Genomic DNA, 18,559 nt, shown 5'->3' with positions numbered 1-18,559 from the left:
AGTAAATGAGAGTATTTTATTTTACTCCTATTTTACTCATTATATCTCATCTTCCTTTCTTGATTTGTGTTCTGTACATCCTTCCTCTGCAGTCATACCCACAGATGGTTCCACCAATCCTCTTCTTCAGCAGCAGTCTCCGCCACAACAGCCACCTCCCCTCCTCCCCGGCTCCTCCGTCCCTCCCGGGGAGCATGTTCCAGGCATGGGCCCTGTTCCCGGGGCCCCTGCTACTGCCGCGACCGCTGTTGCCTCAGAGGAAGGCCAAGTGGGTGCAAGTCGGAACATACCCACTGCGTGTGTTCGGCCGACCCACCCACTACGAAGCTTCACCAACCCGCTTTTACCACCCCCCATGGGGACCATCGACCCCAAGGTGTACACCTCCATGATGCCACAGTCCAGTGAGTACTGCTCTTTTGTTCAGTTTTTGAACACTGAAAGTTTGTGCAAGGTCATATTTCATGTTGGTAAAAGGAAGTAGGAAGTGATGTGATCATGGCCTCTTCTTGGGTGTCACACTTGGCATTTTCACAAGATATAAAGCAGGGGTGTCCAAACCTTTTGTAAAGGGCGCCACATTTGGTCAGGTGGTCGTGTGTGAGGGCCTGAAATTCTTCACATGGAACACAAATTATAAAGTTTTATCAAAATCACTCTGCATTTCATCTTTAAAAGCCACATACAATAAAGAAAAATCTGTCTGAAAAAAAAAACTTTCAGGAAACTTAAAGATATCTTGCTATCTAACTGACTGTAGTGTACATCCTTAAATTCTAACCCAGTGGTTCTTAACCTGGGTTTGATCGAACCCTAGGGGTTCGGTGAGTCAGTCCCAGGGGTTTGGCGGAGCCTCCGCCACGGAGGTTAAGACACACCGGACCCATCGTGTCAATTCGTGATGACTCGCCGCCGCTTAGCCATCACTGGCTGCAGATAATCACATTACATTGTTTGCTTTGGCCAATCAGTGCTGCGAAGAATTTAGCGAGCTCATGGTGCGTTCCATTTGTACTTGGAAGTCGGAATTTCCGAGTTCCTAGCGGGAACACCCGACTGAAACGTCCCCCGAAGTCGGAATGTTCAACTTGGAAGTCAGAGCATCCACACCACCTCCGAGTCAACAATCAATGATGGCTGCCTCGTGTGTAAACGATAAATAACCAATAAATAATTTTTAAAAAATATTGCTATAGTGTGAAGTTTTTCTGACTTGGCAACTGGAACACCTTTAACTCGGAGATCACGCCACTCTCCGTTTTTTTTCTATTTTTTGCTCGGACGGAGGATATACCAGACTCAGCGGTCCGGTTTGGGACATTTGCCGACTTCAGCGTCTTGTGGACACAGAGTCTCGGGACTGTTCTCCCCGAATGTTACCAGCATGTAAGCTTTCCCACGAGGGCAAATAGCATCCTGTACCAAGTCTACAGCAACATGAAAGGTGCTTTGAAGGCTGTTCCAAGTCCCCATTTTGGAAAGCTAATGTCTCTTCTGTTGTTGTTGCTTAATTTATTGGTATTAATGTTTCTTCTGTTCTTATTCATTTTCTTGTGGTTTTTTTTCTTTCTTTTTTTTGGGGAGAATGAACAGAACAAGAATTTCATTGCATAGCAGAACTACCTGTTTTACTGTGCATATGACAATAAAACTCTTGAAACTTGAAACTCTCACTCCGACTTCCCAGTTCCAAGTACAAATGAAACGCACCATCAAGGAGTCAACGTGTGACTGATGTGGTAGCACGTCATGTGATTTTGATCTTATTATTTTAATCCATGCTCACTATGTCGAGCAAAAAAGAAAGTGGTAGGACAAATATGTACAGCATGGATTCACACGTATCACGGACCGTGATGGGAGTCAGCGTCCTGTCTCTGTCATTTTGTGCACCAGTAAACAAACATATGCCTATAACAAACATATACCTATAAACAAACATATACCTATAAACTAACATATACCTATAAACAAACATATACCTATAACAAACATATACCTATAACAAACATATGCCTATAAACAAACATATACCTATAACAAACATATACCTATAACAAACATGCCTATAAACAAACATATACCTATAACAAACATATACCTATAAACGAACATCTACCTATAAACAAACATATACCTATAACAAACATATACCTATAAACGAACATATACCTATAAACAAACATATACCTATAAAGGAACATATACCTATAACAAACATATACCTATAAACAAACATATACCTATAAACGAACATATACCTATAAAGGAACATATACCTATAACAAACATATGCCTATAAACAAACATATACCTATAACAAACATATACCTATAACAAACATATGCCTATAAACAAACATATACCTATAACAAACATATACCTATAAACAAACATATACCTATAACAAACATATACCTATAAACAAACATATGCCTATAAACGAACATATACCTATAACAAACATATACCTATAACAAACATATACCTATAACAAACATATACCTATAAACAAACATATGCCTATAAACGAACATATACCTATAACAAACATATACCTATAAACAAACATATGCCTATAAACGAACATATACCTATAACAAACATATACCTATAACAAACATATACCTATAAACAAACATATACCTATAAACGAACATATACCTATAAACAAACATATACCTATAACAAACATATACCTATAAACAAACATATACCTATAAACGAACATATACCTATAACAAACATATACCTATAACAAACATATACCTATAAACAAACATATACCTATAAACGAACATATACCTATAACAAACATATACCTATAACAAACATATACCTATAAACAAACATATGCCTATAAACAAACATATACCTATAACAAACATATACCTATAACAAACATATACCTATAAACAAACATATACCTATAAACGAACATATACCTATAAACGAACATATACCTATAACAAACATATACCTATAACAAACATATACCTATAAACAAACATATGCCTATAAACGAACATATACCTATAACAAACATATACCTATAACAAACATATACCTATAAACAAACATATACCTATAACAAACATATACCTATAACAAACATATACCTATAAACAAACATATACCTATAAACAAACATATACCTATAAACAAACATATGCCTATAAACGAACATATACCTATAACAAACATATACCTATAAACAAACATATGCCTATAAACAAACATATACCTATAACAAACATATACCTATGAAATTGATGGGGTTCGGTACCTCCAACAAGGTTAAGAACCACTGTTCTAACAAAATGAAGAGGAAAATAACACACTTTAATACAATTTATTAAATAATTTGTCCTATTAACACATGAAAACTGTTTATATTTTTAAGTCACTGTCATGGAAAAATGTTGCACTCTGTGGGAGGTCTGAAGGATAGCCGGCAGATCAGGAATACGTTTTATGGTTGAGATGTGAAGGACGTCACAGAGATCAGTCATTGTGGTTCTCAAGCTTTTTATTTCATGTATGTATGTTGAGCCGAACGGACTCATCCTTTGTTATTGTTAATATTGTCACGATGAAGTACTACATTACTGGCGTAGTGACGCCTCGCCACACCAGCTAGCTACTAGCCGGCTAGTGACTAGCTTCACCACACACTCACTGAGATCAACTGAAAATGCCAGGTCTGCCAGCCATGAAGGGTCACTGGTCTCATGCAGCGCTCTGTCCTTGTCTTACATAAACTTGTCGGTATCTGATCTCAGGGAATAAAACCGCTGCAGCACAGAGCCGCGACTGAGCCAGTGCACTTCAGAATGGTAGAGTAGGTGCCCATTGTCAGAATTAGCAGCAATTTGCTGTGGTCGAACCCTTGTGTCTGAATTACAGTATGTTGACAGTTTTTACTCCTGTGTTCATCACATCGCCAAGATGGACTGTCTTGGCACAGACGGCTTCTTGGTGGATGATGCAGTGCATTTTGACAGCGTCACCTCAGCTCTCCCGCGCCTTGGAGCATGTTATAAATGCCTTTGCACTCTCCTCTCACTGCTGGAGCCTCACCTGTTGTAATACCACACAGCTTCTCCCACTGAAGTCCAGTCTGGTCAGTTGTATTTGACACAGCTTCAAAAACGTCTTATGACGAATTGTTGTCCCCTTTCGACTCCAAAGATCAAGCAATACATCTGTAATGCAAAAATGACAACAACTCCCCGCTGTGCAGTGTTTGTGTCATCTGCTCTCTCATCACGTGCAATTGAGTAAAAATCGAAAACACAAAAGCTTCAAGCCAAGTCTTCAATTTGCACAATCTGGACATGCTGACATTGCTGATGCATGTTTATTCCCACGACTTCAGTGAGGCACTGTTTGATGAAGTTACCGTCTGAGAAGGGTTTTCCGTCTGTGCCAATGAGTTTAGCTACCTCATAACTGGCTATTGTTGAGTATTGCATTGTTGAGCTTTTTTAGCACGGGGGAAAAAACTGCTGCTGCCATAGCAAACCTAAACTTCTCTACCCCCTCCGCTTCAGTGAAGGCCTGATGTTTTGTTTTATAATTCCGTCGTACATTGTACTCTTTCATCACGGCCACACTGTGACTGTAAATCACACACACACTTCCCATTGGTTTAAATATTCATTTTTCCGACGATTCAGAAATTTTCTGCACCCGCTTGCAATCTTGCATGCCTTTCTGCCATTTCTCGTTACTCTGAACAATTTTTATTCTGTGATCGCTTTCCTTGTGGAGCCACTGCCATGTTCAAGACCAGGGGTCGGCGACCTTTACCATCAAAAGAGCCATTTTGCCTCCTCTTCTAGTAAAGAAAAATAGTCTTGAGCTGCAAAACATTACACAGCTTATAAACTTTTAAACATTTTAAAACATTTTTAATTTGACCTGTTTGACCTGACAGAATTCAACTAACAGAAGTGCAGCATGCATGTGTAGACTTAGAAATAATTGAATCACTGAACTATACAGGCATTTTTGTGTCATTCCTGTATTTGTGTAAAAACAAACATAAAATCTGCTTATCAGTGTTGTCTGCTCAATATAACTTTTACATCACTTAAGCTTGGAGATCGGGAAGACCTGGGTTCGATTCTCCCTTGGGGCATTTCTGTTTGGAGTTTGCATGTTCTCCCCATGTGCGCGTGGGTTTTCTCCGGGTACTCCGGCTTCCTCCCACATTCCAAAAACATGCATGTTAGGTTAATTGGTGACTCTAAATTGTCCATAGGTATGAATGTGAGTGTGAATGGTTGTTTGTCTATATGTGCCCTGCCATTGGCTGGCGACCATTCCAGGGTGTACCCCGCCTGTCGCCCGAAGTCAGCTGGGATAGGCTCCAGCATGCCCCCGCGACCCTAATGAGGAGAAGCGGTATAGAAAATGGATGGATGACTCACAGGATGGATGGATTACTCACAGGCAATTCAATATGCTTGTGCTGAATTAGTCATCAGTCATCAGTTTGCCTACTGGTGACGTTTGTTGCCATTCTGTTGGTCCGGTCCTTGAATGTCTTTGCAGAGAGTATTTATTTAATTTAATTTAATTTATTTAATTCTCTGAACAATTTCCTGTTTGTTTTTTAATTCAGAAAATAGATGCTGTGATATTTTTATGAATTCTTTATTTTTTTATTTATGATTTATATATATATATATTCAAGATTCAAGAGAGTTTTATTGTCATGTGCATAGTAAAACAGCAGTTATACCATGCAATGAAAATCTTATCCTGTTCATTCTCCCAAGAAAAGAAAGAAAACACAAGAAAGAATAAGAACATAAGAAACATAAACACATAAACATATATACCAATAAATTAAGCAACAACAACAGAAGAGACATTAATACAAGTAAATAATGCAAATAAATAAATAAATAAATAAAGTGCTATGAGTGTGTGCGTGTGTTGCGTGCGGCGTGTGCGAGTGCTTCGTTGAGGAGCCTGATGGCCTGTGGGTAAAAGCTGTTTGCCAGCCTTGTGGTCCTGGACTTCAAACTCCTGTAGCGTCTGCCTGACGGTAGGAGTGTGAATAATGAGTGTTGTGGATGTGTGCTGTCCTTGATGAGGTTGTGTGTTCTGCGTAGGACTCTATATGTATAAATGTCTTGCAGTGAGGGGAGGGCTGCCCCAACAATGTTCTGTGAGGTCTTGATCACCCGCTGGAGTGCCTTCCTATCACGTGTTGTACAGTTACCGTACCAAACAGTGATGGAGGCGGTAAGGACACTTTCGATGGTGCATCTGTAGAAGCAACTCAGGATTGTGGTGGGCATGCCAAATTTCCTCAGTCTTCTCAGGAAGTACAGTCTCCTTTGGGACTTCTTCAGAATTTGTTGGGTGTTGTGAGACCAGGTGAGGTCCTCGCTGATGTGTGTGCCAAGGAACTTGAAGGTTTTCACCCTCTCCACCTCAGTCTCATCAATAAACAGGGGTCTATGCGGCGCCTTTTCCCTTGTTCTTGGGTCGATGATCATCTCTTTAGTCTTATCTGTATTGAGAAGGAGATTGTTAGCATGACACCAAGCATGTCCGCTACCTCTCTTCTGTATGATGTTTCAACACCACCAGTGATCAGTCCGATGACTGTAGTGTCATCCGCAAATTTAATGATGCTGGTGTTGTTCTGGGAGGCCACGCAATCGTAGGTGAAGAGCGTGTAGAGGAGCGGACTCAGCACACACCCCTGTGGGGTCCCAGTGCTCACAATTCTTGAGCTGGATGTGCGGTTGTGGACTCTGACTGACTGTGGTCTGCCTGTGAGAAAGTTAAACACCCAGTTACAGAGGGAGGGAGACAGGCCAAGTGTGAGGAGCTTATTTGTGAGTTTGTGGGGGCTGACTGTATTAAAAGCAGAGCTATAGTCTATAAATAGCATTCTGACATATGTGTCCTGGCCCTGTAGGTGAGAAAGGGCTGTGTGGATGGCAGTGTTGACTGCATCATCCGTGGACCGGTTCTGGCGATATGCAAACTGTAGAGGGTCCACAGTTGCCGCCGGGATGCTTTTTTTGATGTGATATATATATATATATATATATATATATATATATATATATATATATATAATTTATGAACAATTCTTTCATGTATTCCCCATTTGTGAACGGCTTCCCCCTCCCCTGCTCTGCTCAACCTTCCATAGTAGTTCCGAAATCACTCTCCTTCCCATCTGCACTTGACTTGGTTACTTTTCAGAAAACGTTGAGTGTTTGTTTTGAAAATGTCTTTTAACATTACATTGTTTGTTATTTGCTCATTTCTCGTCACATATCAAGCAGCAAGTAAGCGTCATTGGCACTAAAAATGCCAATTCAGAATTAAACTAATTTTTCTTGTGGGATTTTTCTTTGTAGGGACTTATTCATGCTTATGGATAACTTACAGTGTGGGCAGCACACTCAACACTCGTGTCTCACTGCACACACTGGCACCTCTCCGCTCATTCTTTGCTCATGCCTCCGTCCACTTGGGTGTTAAAAAAAACACCAAGCTCGGTGAAGGGAGCCGCAACAAGGAAGCTGAAGAGCTGAATGCGGCTGCGGGGCTGCGGGTTGCCGACCCCTGTTCAAGACAATAGCTCCATGTAGTATTTAAACTAAGAAGTACAAAACAATTAAGTACATATTATATGTGGGCGATAGTCAATTTTGTTTTTAAGGCTTCGATAGGGTCCCGTTAAAAATGAACTGTGGGCCAAAATTGGCCTGCACGCTGTCGTTTGGACTCTAGTGATTTAAAGGATTTTCTGTGTGTAGCATTGACTTACAGAGAAGCCATTTGCTTTTGGAACAGATCCATCTCGCTTAATTCTCATTGTGCAGCTGCTTGCTGTAAAAATAGGAAATGAGCAGATGCACAATTCAAATCTGTTGAAGACTCGCAAGGTTATTTTGTTTTGTCACATGCGTCTTTAAGCTGCATTTCAGGTTTCTCTCTTTACTGTTCAGCACAATAACCTGTTATTGGTTAACGCTAAATGTGCCCTGAGGTTCTACATTGTGTGTTTGTGTCTCTGTGCATGTGTGCAAGCAAAGGCTTGCATCCATTGTGGACTAACAATATTTATCAACGTTTAACAGCGTTTACCGCTGCAGAAGTCGGCGTGACAAGACAAACTTTTTGCAAGTTAAATCAGTTGTTGTCAAAAGGGTTTGAATAAGTTATAAATAAATAATACTTGAGTTTGATGCAGATTGTAAATAGCGCTGTACACTTCAGGCGTTGGGGAACTGTTACGACAGGAGATCAGGATGTTCAGGTTGTCTCATCAGTTCAAGCTCAAAGTCTACATAGGACACTAGACTAAAGCTGTCCTACCTAATCTTTGAGCATGAACTGATCAAACCTGCTAGGATGAGGGGTGAAATGTCTTCTCAGACAAGCTCAAATGTCTAATTGCCATCCATTCGACACCCTGAGAGTGCATTTTGTTCCTTTCCTGTACCCAAAATAAACCAAACGATGACCTTATAGCCAAAGGATGTAACAAACCGTGATGATGCCGTACCATTACACCCCTAATTCAGTCGGTGGGCATCAACTGTGGTCTATAATCATATCATTGCTGATAATAATAATAATAATAATAGATTCGATTTCAAGTGAACCCATTATTCATTCAGTCCTCATTCATACACGGTGGTGGTAATCTACATCTGTAGTCACAGCTGCCCTGGGGTAGACTGACGGAAACGTGGCAGCCAATTCGCGCCTACGACCACCACCAAACGTTCATACACATTCATACACCAGTGTGGGCAGCACTGGAGGCAAGGTGGGTGAAGCGCCAACCTTCTGGTTACTGGACGACCTGCTCTACCCCCTGAGCCACTGCCGCCCCAATTGATCTAGATAAGCATGAGCATGGCAGAGGTCTGTACTCTACAGGTACAAAGGGTCACTTGAGTTTTCCAAAAAGTAACAATGTTTGGTGAATGGTTTCACCTCCTTTTAACTGTAAACAGATCTATTGTATAAACAAGTACCCCAGCCATGGAAAAGAATTGATTTTCACTCTTTCATGAACCCTCAAAGTCAGCAGACGTGCACTGGTAAACACATTTCTCCCACATAGTCTTCTACACTTCTGTCTTCATCCTTCAGATATGTTCCTTACCAGATAGTATTTTAATTGCTTTCCGTGTGTGTCTCATGCCGTCATCCTTTCTGATCGCCTGCAGCAGCACAAGCAGAAAGCAAATTGATCTCTTGACCGTGCGTGCCCTTGATTGTAGGCGTAAATGTGTTGTGAATTGTGTAGGTGTGCATTACCAGTGTGTGTTGGGTTTTGTACCATTTCGTTATATTTATATACCCAGGTGGCCTCAAATCAACATTGATTTTCAGCTCGAGGAAACCTTTCTCACAGGAAAAGCAAGCCTGTGGCTACCAACTTAAGACCTCAAAATCGTCCATCAAGGTCCCCTACCTACCCCCAACCCTCCTACACACCCCAATAACCCCCACCCTCCACAGAACCGTCACAACAAAACGTAAAACTGAAGCCATGTGTTGCTGGTCTTGGTATTCTTTGTGTTTATTTTTGGACTAATGACACTCATCTAATTGGTGCCTCTTAAAGTCTACAGGTGTGAGTTTGTATATACAGTACAGTAAATGCACATACTAAATGCACAGGTTGTACCTCAAAGTCAACTGACATTAGGCTCCAGCTTAACCCTGATGAGGACAAGCGCTACCGAAAGTGCGATATTGTGACAGCAAGTAGCACTTTGATCAGATTTTTCATGTCTTGCTGGGACTGTAGAAGATAAAGTTGTGGAAATAATTATTTGATTCTTCTTACAAAGACATGGATCGGCCATGATTACTCAGGAGGAGCTTGTTAATGGTAATTTAATGGTAATGTTTTGTTTATTTTGTTAAAGTTACATTAAGGAACATCACGTTTACACTTGCACAATTCCACATGTCCGAAAAGGACAAAGAAGCCGAATTCACTTCATCCTACCGCTTGTCAACAATTACCAGTAGTTTGCTCAAGTACCAGGTTACCAGTTTATTATAGGGAAAAAGAAGGATAAGCTATTTAATAGTAGCTTCTTGCTCAGTCCGTTCGGTCATAGAATTCCATAAACTGATATGATAAAGTTTTTTGTGTTGTATTCTCCTCATGTTGGAAAAAATGGTTGTCCATTATCAAATGGGGGTAGCAGTTTGTTGTTTGCTTTGTGCACGACTGTTGAAAAAGTACCAGATAAGTTGCGTAGCCGGCAAGCACCAGCGAAGAAGAAGCAGATGAAAAGTCTGGCTTAACTTCTTAAAAAAGAGCAGTTGGCTCAGTTGAACAGTATGATATCATGCAAATGCAATCATGCAAATATATCACGCTACGACAGACTTCCTCTAAGTAGTCAGACATCGTAGTCAGTAGTCAGACATCTATCTGCAATTAAGCGTGATTAATTATGCGTTAACACAAATGCCATTAATTGCAATGAAATCTTTTAATCCACTGACAGCCCTAATATATACACACATAGGCATGGCCAAAAGCATGGGCATCTCTGGCATGCCAATATTTTTGGCCATGACTATTTTTATACTTTCTGAGAAACAACTTTTTTTTTTTAACCAAAAATCCGCACATTTGCAGGCATCCACTGTATTTGTCATTTAATGAATATAGTTTGTATGCTCTCAGCCTTATGTGTTACCCAAGTGCCCTTTTTTGCAGCATACTGAGTGACTGAAGTGTGATTTTGTAATTATTTCCCCATATCTCCACAATCTGATATTTTCATGTCAGTGCGAACGAGTCTGTTTTTTTTTCAAATGCGCCGCAGGCCACTTTCATATGTGGTCAAAATCCCATATGTATCCGATGCCGCTGCGCTTTGTGTGTAGAAAAGTATATGTATATAATGCAGCTGTATTTTGACACAAAAACCTTTTTGTGTATTCACAAATGATTGAAATAGTAAATACAATCTCCAAGCTGGGCATAATTGGTGTCCTAATTAAATGACACTGCTGTCTAAAATACCACATTTTTCAATCCACACAGGTATCATATCATTGGAGTTGCATATTACTTACAGACACAGTCTCCAAGGCAGAAGTATATGAGAATGTATTCTGTAACACATATACTGTATATACAGTATATATACAGAAACACACACACACACACACATACACATACAAGTGGCACCTGACTAAGCTTCCGCCAAATGAAAAAAAGTGTGACTACATGAATCAAAGTGAATTCTCCCTCCTGGGTTTTCTGGAATATCAAGAGTGTTGACATCTTTGGAGTTGCAAGCGGCTGTCGGACCAAATTCACTGAAGTGAAGCAAAGAAATAAAACAAGTTGTGGGTAAAACACAATGTGCTGCAACTATACGCTGCAGGTTACACAGCCACAGTGGGAAAAGCCATAAAAAGCCTTTCATGGTGTCTGGCTCAGCCTCAGGGGGTTTGTCAGAGAAGGGTGGAGGTGGGGGGAGATTGGCGGCTTGTCTGCTAAGGCAGGTGGATATATTTACCAGACATGTCGGACCGGAGTTGTGAAATGCCTGCCGGGGGTCACATCAGCGCTGTCTGTCTGTTTTTCTGGGTTGGGGTGAAAGATTGAGCGATATACCGCGCCATGAGGTGAAGATGGAAGCGAAGGGGTTATTGATCCTGTGGACGGTTTGAAGAAAAATACAGCTCAAGATTAAAAGTGTCTTTAGGGAGACATTGTGTCTCTGGAGGCAGTCGGCTTTTTCTACCCTACACAGAAGATAATAATAATAATATAGATAGATAGATAGATAGATAGATAGATAGATAGATAGATAGATAGATAGATAGATAGATAGATAGAATTTATATAGCGCTTTTCAAAACACAAAGACACTAAACATGGACTTTGTTTCTGTGCGCTAAGGATAACGGGTGCTTGACAAAGACTCAAGTTTCACTGACTAACAGCTGCTCAGCAAAGACATCAGTTTCATAGACTCACGAGTGCTCAACAAATATGCAAGTGTCGCTTACGGGTGGTCGGCAAAGACTTGAGTTTCACTGACTAACAGGTTCTCAACAATGACTTGAGTTTCACTGACTAACGGACTGACTTAACACTGACTGACTAACAGTTGCTCAGCAAAGACTCGCGTGTTACTGAGTCACAGGTGCTCGACAAAGACTTGACGTCCACTGACTAATGGGTGCTCGACGAAGACTGGAGTTTCACCAACTGACAGGTGCTTGCCGAGCATCTACAGCAGGGCTGCTTGTTACACGTACACAAGACTCTGCCCATGCGCTCTGTGGCAAGTGACTCAAATGTAGAGAGTACCCGATTCACTTCACTGAATGACTCATAAGAACTTGAGTCAGTGAAAAAATTGAGTTTCCCATCACTACTGTGGGCAATATAGGTTGATTATTGTCCTGATATTGTACAGACAAAAGCAGCTTCTTGAAATTGTGAGTGTTGATGGATGCAGTCCAAAATAGTGAAGTCTTCAAGGATCCGTTCCATCTCATGCCAGACATCAGCAGTGAGCATGTGTAATAACCACTTATTATTCCACCATTTATGTCTTTATTTTTGAGCTAATATTTGGTGTGAGACAGCATATGCCAGGGGTGTCAACCGTTTTGTTTAATAATCACCAAATTGCCTTGGTGTTGTCTCAAAGGCTTTCGGAATATTTGTTGTTTTCTGGTTAATACAGAATGTTGTGTGCATGTAAACATAGTGACTAAATGAAGTCACTACTTAATACACAACTGAAGGTAATTATTGTACATAAAAACAAGCAAAGTCCAGCAATGAGCTTTCCTCATCTTGTTTTCACTGTGAAAGTGTTAAAAAGACAGTATTTTGCTCAGCACAAGGTGTTATAGTTTGGAAAAATACTGAAAGTCGGCTCGCCTTCAAAGTAAAAGTCTTAGGGTTCAACCTAATATTGGTGCCAAGACGATAGTACGTATAATAGCTATTCATGTATAAACCACACATGAGCCATATTTATCAAATGTGTGTTTTATTTGTTATTGTTACACGATTTTACAGAACACAGCGTTCAATACATTGCAAAGGCAAGACGATGTACACCATCAGACACGCTATACTTACAGTTCCTCTGGAAAGCTTTCAAAATAATGTAACTATCGCCTGAAATTGCAAGTTAATAAAAATACAATCTTGGGACGCCGATAAAGCTTCACATAGCTCTATGTACAATTATTCCATGAAAGTAGTTGTTGTTAAACAAGACTAAGATAGAATTTGCAAGCTTGACACGGTTCAATAAAATAGTTTCCTTTCAAATCTAGGCAGTTAAAAGCATGTTTTTCTGTCTTGCAAATATAAATAAATTGTCATGTGCTGAAAAGCTGCAATGTACAGTAAAGTGTGAAGTAATGCATAACCCAGACTTCAGCAACGCACGTAAGGAGACATGACAGTATGGCGTCATGAAGGCAGCGTTCGCTGCAAACTCCATCTTGAGAGTTAACCACCTGTTAAAAAGTTAGCGGTGGTCCTTAGGTGTGTTAACTTTAACGCCAAGTTAACAGCCGGTTAAAGTTAATCGAGTTTTGGACAACAAGATAACGGCGCCGTTAACGATTGGTTAAGTTTACTGAACCAGTGGTTAAGTAAATAACCAGGTTTTGAACGACCGGGGCCAGAATGTCATCAAGGGTGATAAGATGAATGGCAATTAATTACAACATCCCTCCTTGTCATAAAAATGAACTTGACATGGTGTTAGTTATCCGCTGATCAGCATATGTGAGAGTGTTGACAGGACAAAGGCTCTGTTATCTTGATTGAGTGAAAATAATAGACTCGAAAAAGCGAGGTGGTGCTTAAAATGTTTGGTTTTCTTCTGCTAAACATGGTTACCTGCAAGGAAACACGTGCCGTCGTCAATGCTTTGCATAAAAAGGGGCTTCGCAGGGAAGGATATCGCTGCTGGTTTGTTTGCACTTAAACCAACTATTCATCAGATCATTAAGAACTTCAAGGAGAGAGGTTCAATTGTTGTGAAGAAGGCTTCAGGGCGCCCAAGAAAGTCCAGCAAGCATCAGGACTGTCTCCGAAAGTTAATGTTTAAATTTAGCTGCGGGATCGGGGCACCGCCTACGCAGCACTTGCTCAAGAATGGTAGCAAGCAGGTGCGAGTGCATCTGCTCGCACAGAGAGGCGAAGACTTTTGGAAGATTGCATGATGTCAAGAAGCCATAGCAGCATAGAGCCATTTGGGGACAGACTGGTATTGTCCAAAAAGGTACAGGCATTGACTGCTGAGAAGAAAAGTTGAGCACCATCATCAGCCCTGTCTCATGCCAACAGCAAAGCATTCTGAAATCATTCTTCTATGGGGTTGCTTCTCACCTAAAGGAGTGAGCTCACTCACAATTTTGCCTAAGAACACAGCCATGAATAAAGAGTGATACAAAACAGCCTCCGAAAGCAACTTCACCCCAACATTCAAGAACAGTTTAGTGACGAACAATACGCTTTCTAGTGGCAAGTGGCATAGTAACATCTGACAAAAAGATGGAAAAACACTAAAGCAGCAAACTTTCTGTAGTTGTAGTGAGACGCAAAAATGAAACTTATACACTACATAACTTCTACACCATCTTCTTAAATTATCATTCATAGTGGTATCTATGCAGTGGAACCTTGGTTAGCATCATTAATCCAAACCAAAAGGTCTGACTCAAACCAAAGCGTAGTCTAACTGAATCAATTTTTCCCATAAGAAATAAGGCAAATGAACCCTGCTGTTTTGTGGAAATGAGGCTTTAATGTTTAATTCATTCAGACACCACATTTTTGCATTCAGTGGCAATTTCGAAAGGATTTGCAATATTACGCTCAAGTAGAGCCCATAACAAAAAACACAACATACTGGCGCTTCACATACAAAAATGATATTTTTTAGACACTGAAGAACATTGGGCATTAATAAAATGATTTTCTTCCGAGTCTCGACAGCATCAGAGGGAAATCCAAAATGTATCAAATCCGACTGGATCAAATCAGTAATTATTTCTGTTAGTGACCGTGGGGGAATAAATCGACACCTGTCAGACAATGCACCTTGATAATTTAGTAGGCATGCTATATTTGGCATTTTAGACAGTTAGAGATGATTTGAACAGAGGCCATATTCCCTCATTCGTCCCGATCCCACAACTCTGACTGGAGATATGACCAGAAACAATGTTGGCATGAATGAACATCCGTCACAGAGATGCATTAGTCCTTTGATGGAATCAAACAGAACTCTTAAACAAAACCGTGCTCTTAGCCGGAGGCCAAGAGACATGCTTCACTTTGCATGAAAGCACGAATTCCAACACGAGTTCCAGATTTAACCTCCTAAACCCTTGGCTTTGGAGGCTCATGAGAAAAACATACAGTATATCCAAAACAATCATATTTGAGTGTACATGGATGATGTTGATATTAAAGGAAAGGCTTTGATGGTTATTGTGTGATGGAAAATTGTACACTATTTTTCGTATTTATTCCTCCACTTCTTCTGATTCCGCCTCATGTTTTGTTCACCAACTCAACCGATCCAAACCAAACCAACCTCAAAACGTTTTCAGAACACGTTGGCTACCTATCAGAATTAATCCAAAAAAATCTCACATTTCCTGCAGTTTCATATGTTCTGTTTCCCAACCTGATGGTTCGAGCCTCGATCTCGCTGTAATCATTTATTGTATTTATACAAATGGACAAATTAAATGGTGCCGCCTATTGGTGAAAAATAATTTTACATTACTGTAACAATCCACTTCTTCTACCGGGTGACATTGCTGAGATGTAGAGTGGTCTTCTCCCAACCTGATGGTTGCTGGTTCAATCCTCAGTCGATTGATTTCAGCACATTTGTGGGATATTTCGACATATTCATTCTGCAGTTCAGTTGAGATTCAGCGTTCACACACAATTTCTCCTAAATATGCTCCATCTTTTCCCAACCTCGAGATTGCTGGTCCGTTCCTCATGTAAAACAATCATTCCCAATTTTTGCATTCCAACATTTCTAATTCTGCCATTTTTTGCCTGCTAACTCCTCCCACATTTCTCAATCATTTCAAACCATTCTAACATGAATAGTTCAACTCATTCAGGACACTGAAAATGTATTTTCTAAAATTCAACATTTTCTGTGACATTTTTTCCATTGAAAATGAATGGACAAATTTCAGTGTCGCTACCAATTGGTGGAAATTCATTTTACATTTCACGTTGCAACATTCCGCTTATTCTGTGCATGGTGGCCGGGCTCAGGTCGTAGAACGGTCGTCTCCCAGTGGGATGGTTGCTGGTTCGATCCTCAGTCGATGAATACATTTCAACACATTTCTAGGATACTTCAACATATTCATTCTACAGTTCAGTTCCGCTTCAGCATTCACACGCAATTTCTACTGAAATTGCTTCATCTAGTCGTAAATGTGAACATGTGCACATCTCTACTACGGTATAAGAGTAAATGAAGATGCTGGCAGTGGGTTTCAGTGGTAGAGGAATGACACTAGAAGGGTTGAGTGTTAGCGTTCAAATGCTGCTAAGTTTGTTCTTGCGTGTGGAAAACAATGGCCTATTTTTTTTGCTTGTGCATTGAACGGTCTTCTGTTTTTCTAAAATAGATTTTGCTTTTAGCTGACGTTCTTCCGGTTACGTGGATGTATAGCATGTGTATGTTGATGCAAGTGTCACGCCGCAGTTACCATAGCAACTCAGACGCAACCACGCTGCCCCCTGTAAAGAGGGCTGCGGGTTTTGAGATGTTCAGATCGAGATAGCCTTGCGGCATATCTTCATCTGTGTAAAAGACACGTAAGACAGCGGGGAGTATTTGCATAGCAACGGTGTATGGCCTCACACTTGAATAAATAGTTTGCATGTCCCGTCTGTTGTGACACGAATTTGGTTGACCAGTTTAGATCCAGCTGTGCCTTGTTTTTCTGCTGTAATTCATTGCTGTCAAGACTGTCCCCAGTGTTTTGTTTCACAGGAGCAAGAATGGATGTCTATTGATCAGATTGTGAATGAGCGCAGGGCAAAGAGAGAGGAATTGCGTGTAGAAGAAGCCTGGGGATGTTGACACATCAGGAGACTGTTCAGGGAATTTGAAAGGCAAAATAATATTCACTCGTGTTTTTCTTTACTCCTTGTCTTTTTTTTCTTTGGGTACATTTTGTCTCTCTTTCCTCCTTGCTGTGTGCTTGAAGGTTTGTTTCTATTTTATCATCTGGAGCGTTTGTGTGAGTCATTCACACAACCAAAATGATTCTATTTATTATTCTTATTCCTCAAATACTTCCACATTTTTCAACCAATTCAAACCAACACCAAAATGTTCAGCTCCTTCCGGACACAATGGCTACCTATTGATGCTTTACAAAAAAATCCCACATTTTCTTTAATTACACATTTTCCTATTAAAATGCGTTTTTGAATGGACTTTTATTTTATTTTATTTATTTAAAGTTCCACATTTCACCACCAATTCAAACCATTCCAATGTCCAAAATTTAGCTCATTCAGGAAATCCGGGCTATGTCTCTTCCACATCCCAAAAAGTCGAACGTTGTTAGTTTTTTTCAAACGTTTGAGAACGTTAAATTAGTAAAAGTCAACTTTTTGTACATGATGGTCTGACGTCATCAGAAAAGGGGTGTTTCCCAAGTGATGTCTTAGAAGAAACAAACATGAGAGACTGGACGTGACAAAGACGTTAACTGTGATTATAGCAAAGAGTTGAGTGATCGGTCGTTGGTTTTGGAGGAGGAAAAAACATCTGGAGATGAACCAGCGACGATGGGACTACAGGAACTGGATGTCTGACCTGCCGATCAATATATCTATCTACTGTATATCTATCTATCTATGAAGATTATATCTATGAAGCTTCAAACATAAAATGTGAGACGTAAATTACCTTGGAGTTGCTTATTTTTCAATTATTGCTTTAAATCGGTTTCTTAATGAGAGTAAAGGGCTCTCTGGAGCCTTGTGTAGTTCGGCGTCGTCGCCGCCCCGCCCCCACCATCAACATATCGCTGTGAAATATGTTTTATAACGTGGATATTGCTTTGAATGCTTCTTGTAAAGGTGTTTCTTCATAGCGGTCTTCAGTACAATGAACAAGAGGCAGTGGTCCATTGGTCCATCTTTGTCGGCCATGGCCGGTGGCTCATCCCGCGCTATGCTCTGGTTCTCCTGACATCCACAGCCCCACCCGGAGCTGCTCAGAGGACGGGTCCGCTTGCAATGCACCTTCCTCGGGCACGGCGGGTGGTTGTTGTACTTGCGTCGTTCATTGTAGTGTTTGGAAAAGAAAACAAACTTACAGTATTCTAAAACAGTTCTGTTTGAAGACCAGAGTTAGCTAGTTTTTTCCGTACCTGACCATTTCGACTGCCCACTTGCAGTCTTCCTCAGAGTGGTCACGTGATGTCAAACTTACATTATCACCCGGACACTGTGAGCAGCCGGCGGCAACACAACGATTTGGAATGA

General features: G+C 40.5%; 1 protein-coding gene across 3 annotated transcripts in view; it reads left to right on the top strand.

Annotated features, from left to right (window-relative positions):
• Nucleotides 1-18,559, top strand: part of dcc (DCC netrin 1 receptor) — a 367,931-nt gene that overhangs the window by 328,798 nt on the left and 20,574 nt on the right. For all 3 annotated transcript variants that reach the window (XM_054756233.1, XM_054756232.1, XM_054756234.1), the window contains exon 27: nucleotides 93-404. In XM_054756233.1, coding sequence (XP_054612208.1) covers nucleotides 93-404 — 312 coding nt within the window. The remainder of the gene's footprint in view (nucleotides 1-92; nucleotides 405-18,559) is intronic.

The sequence above is a fragment of the Dunckerocampus dactyliophorus genome, chromosome 17 (assembly GCF_027744805.1).
Source record: "Dunckerocampus dactyliophorus isolate RoL2022-P2 chromosome 17, RoL_Ddac_1.1, whole genome shotgun sequence".
Lineage (NCBI taxonomy): Eukaryota > Metazoa > Chordata > Actinopteri > Syngnathiformes > Syngnathidae > Dunckerocampus > Dunckerocampus dactyliophorus.
The sequence above is the reverse complement of the archived record's forward strand: the minus strand, read 5'-3'. Positions and strand labels throughout refer to the sequence as shown.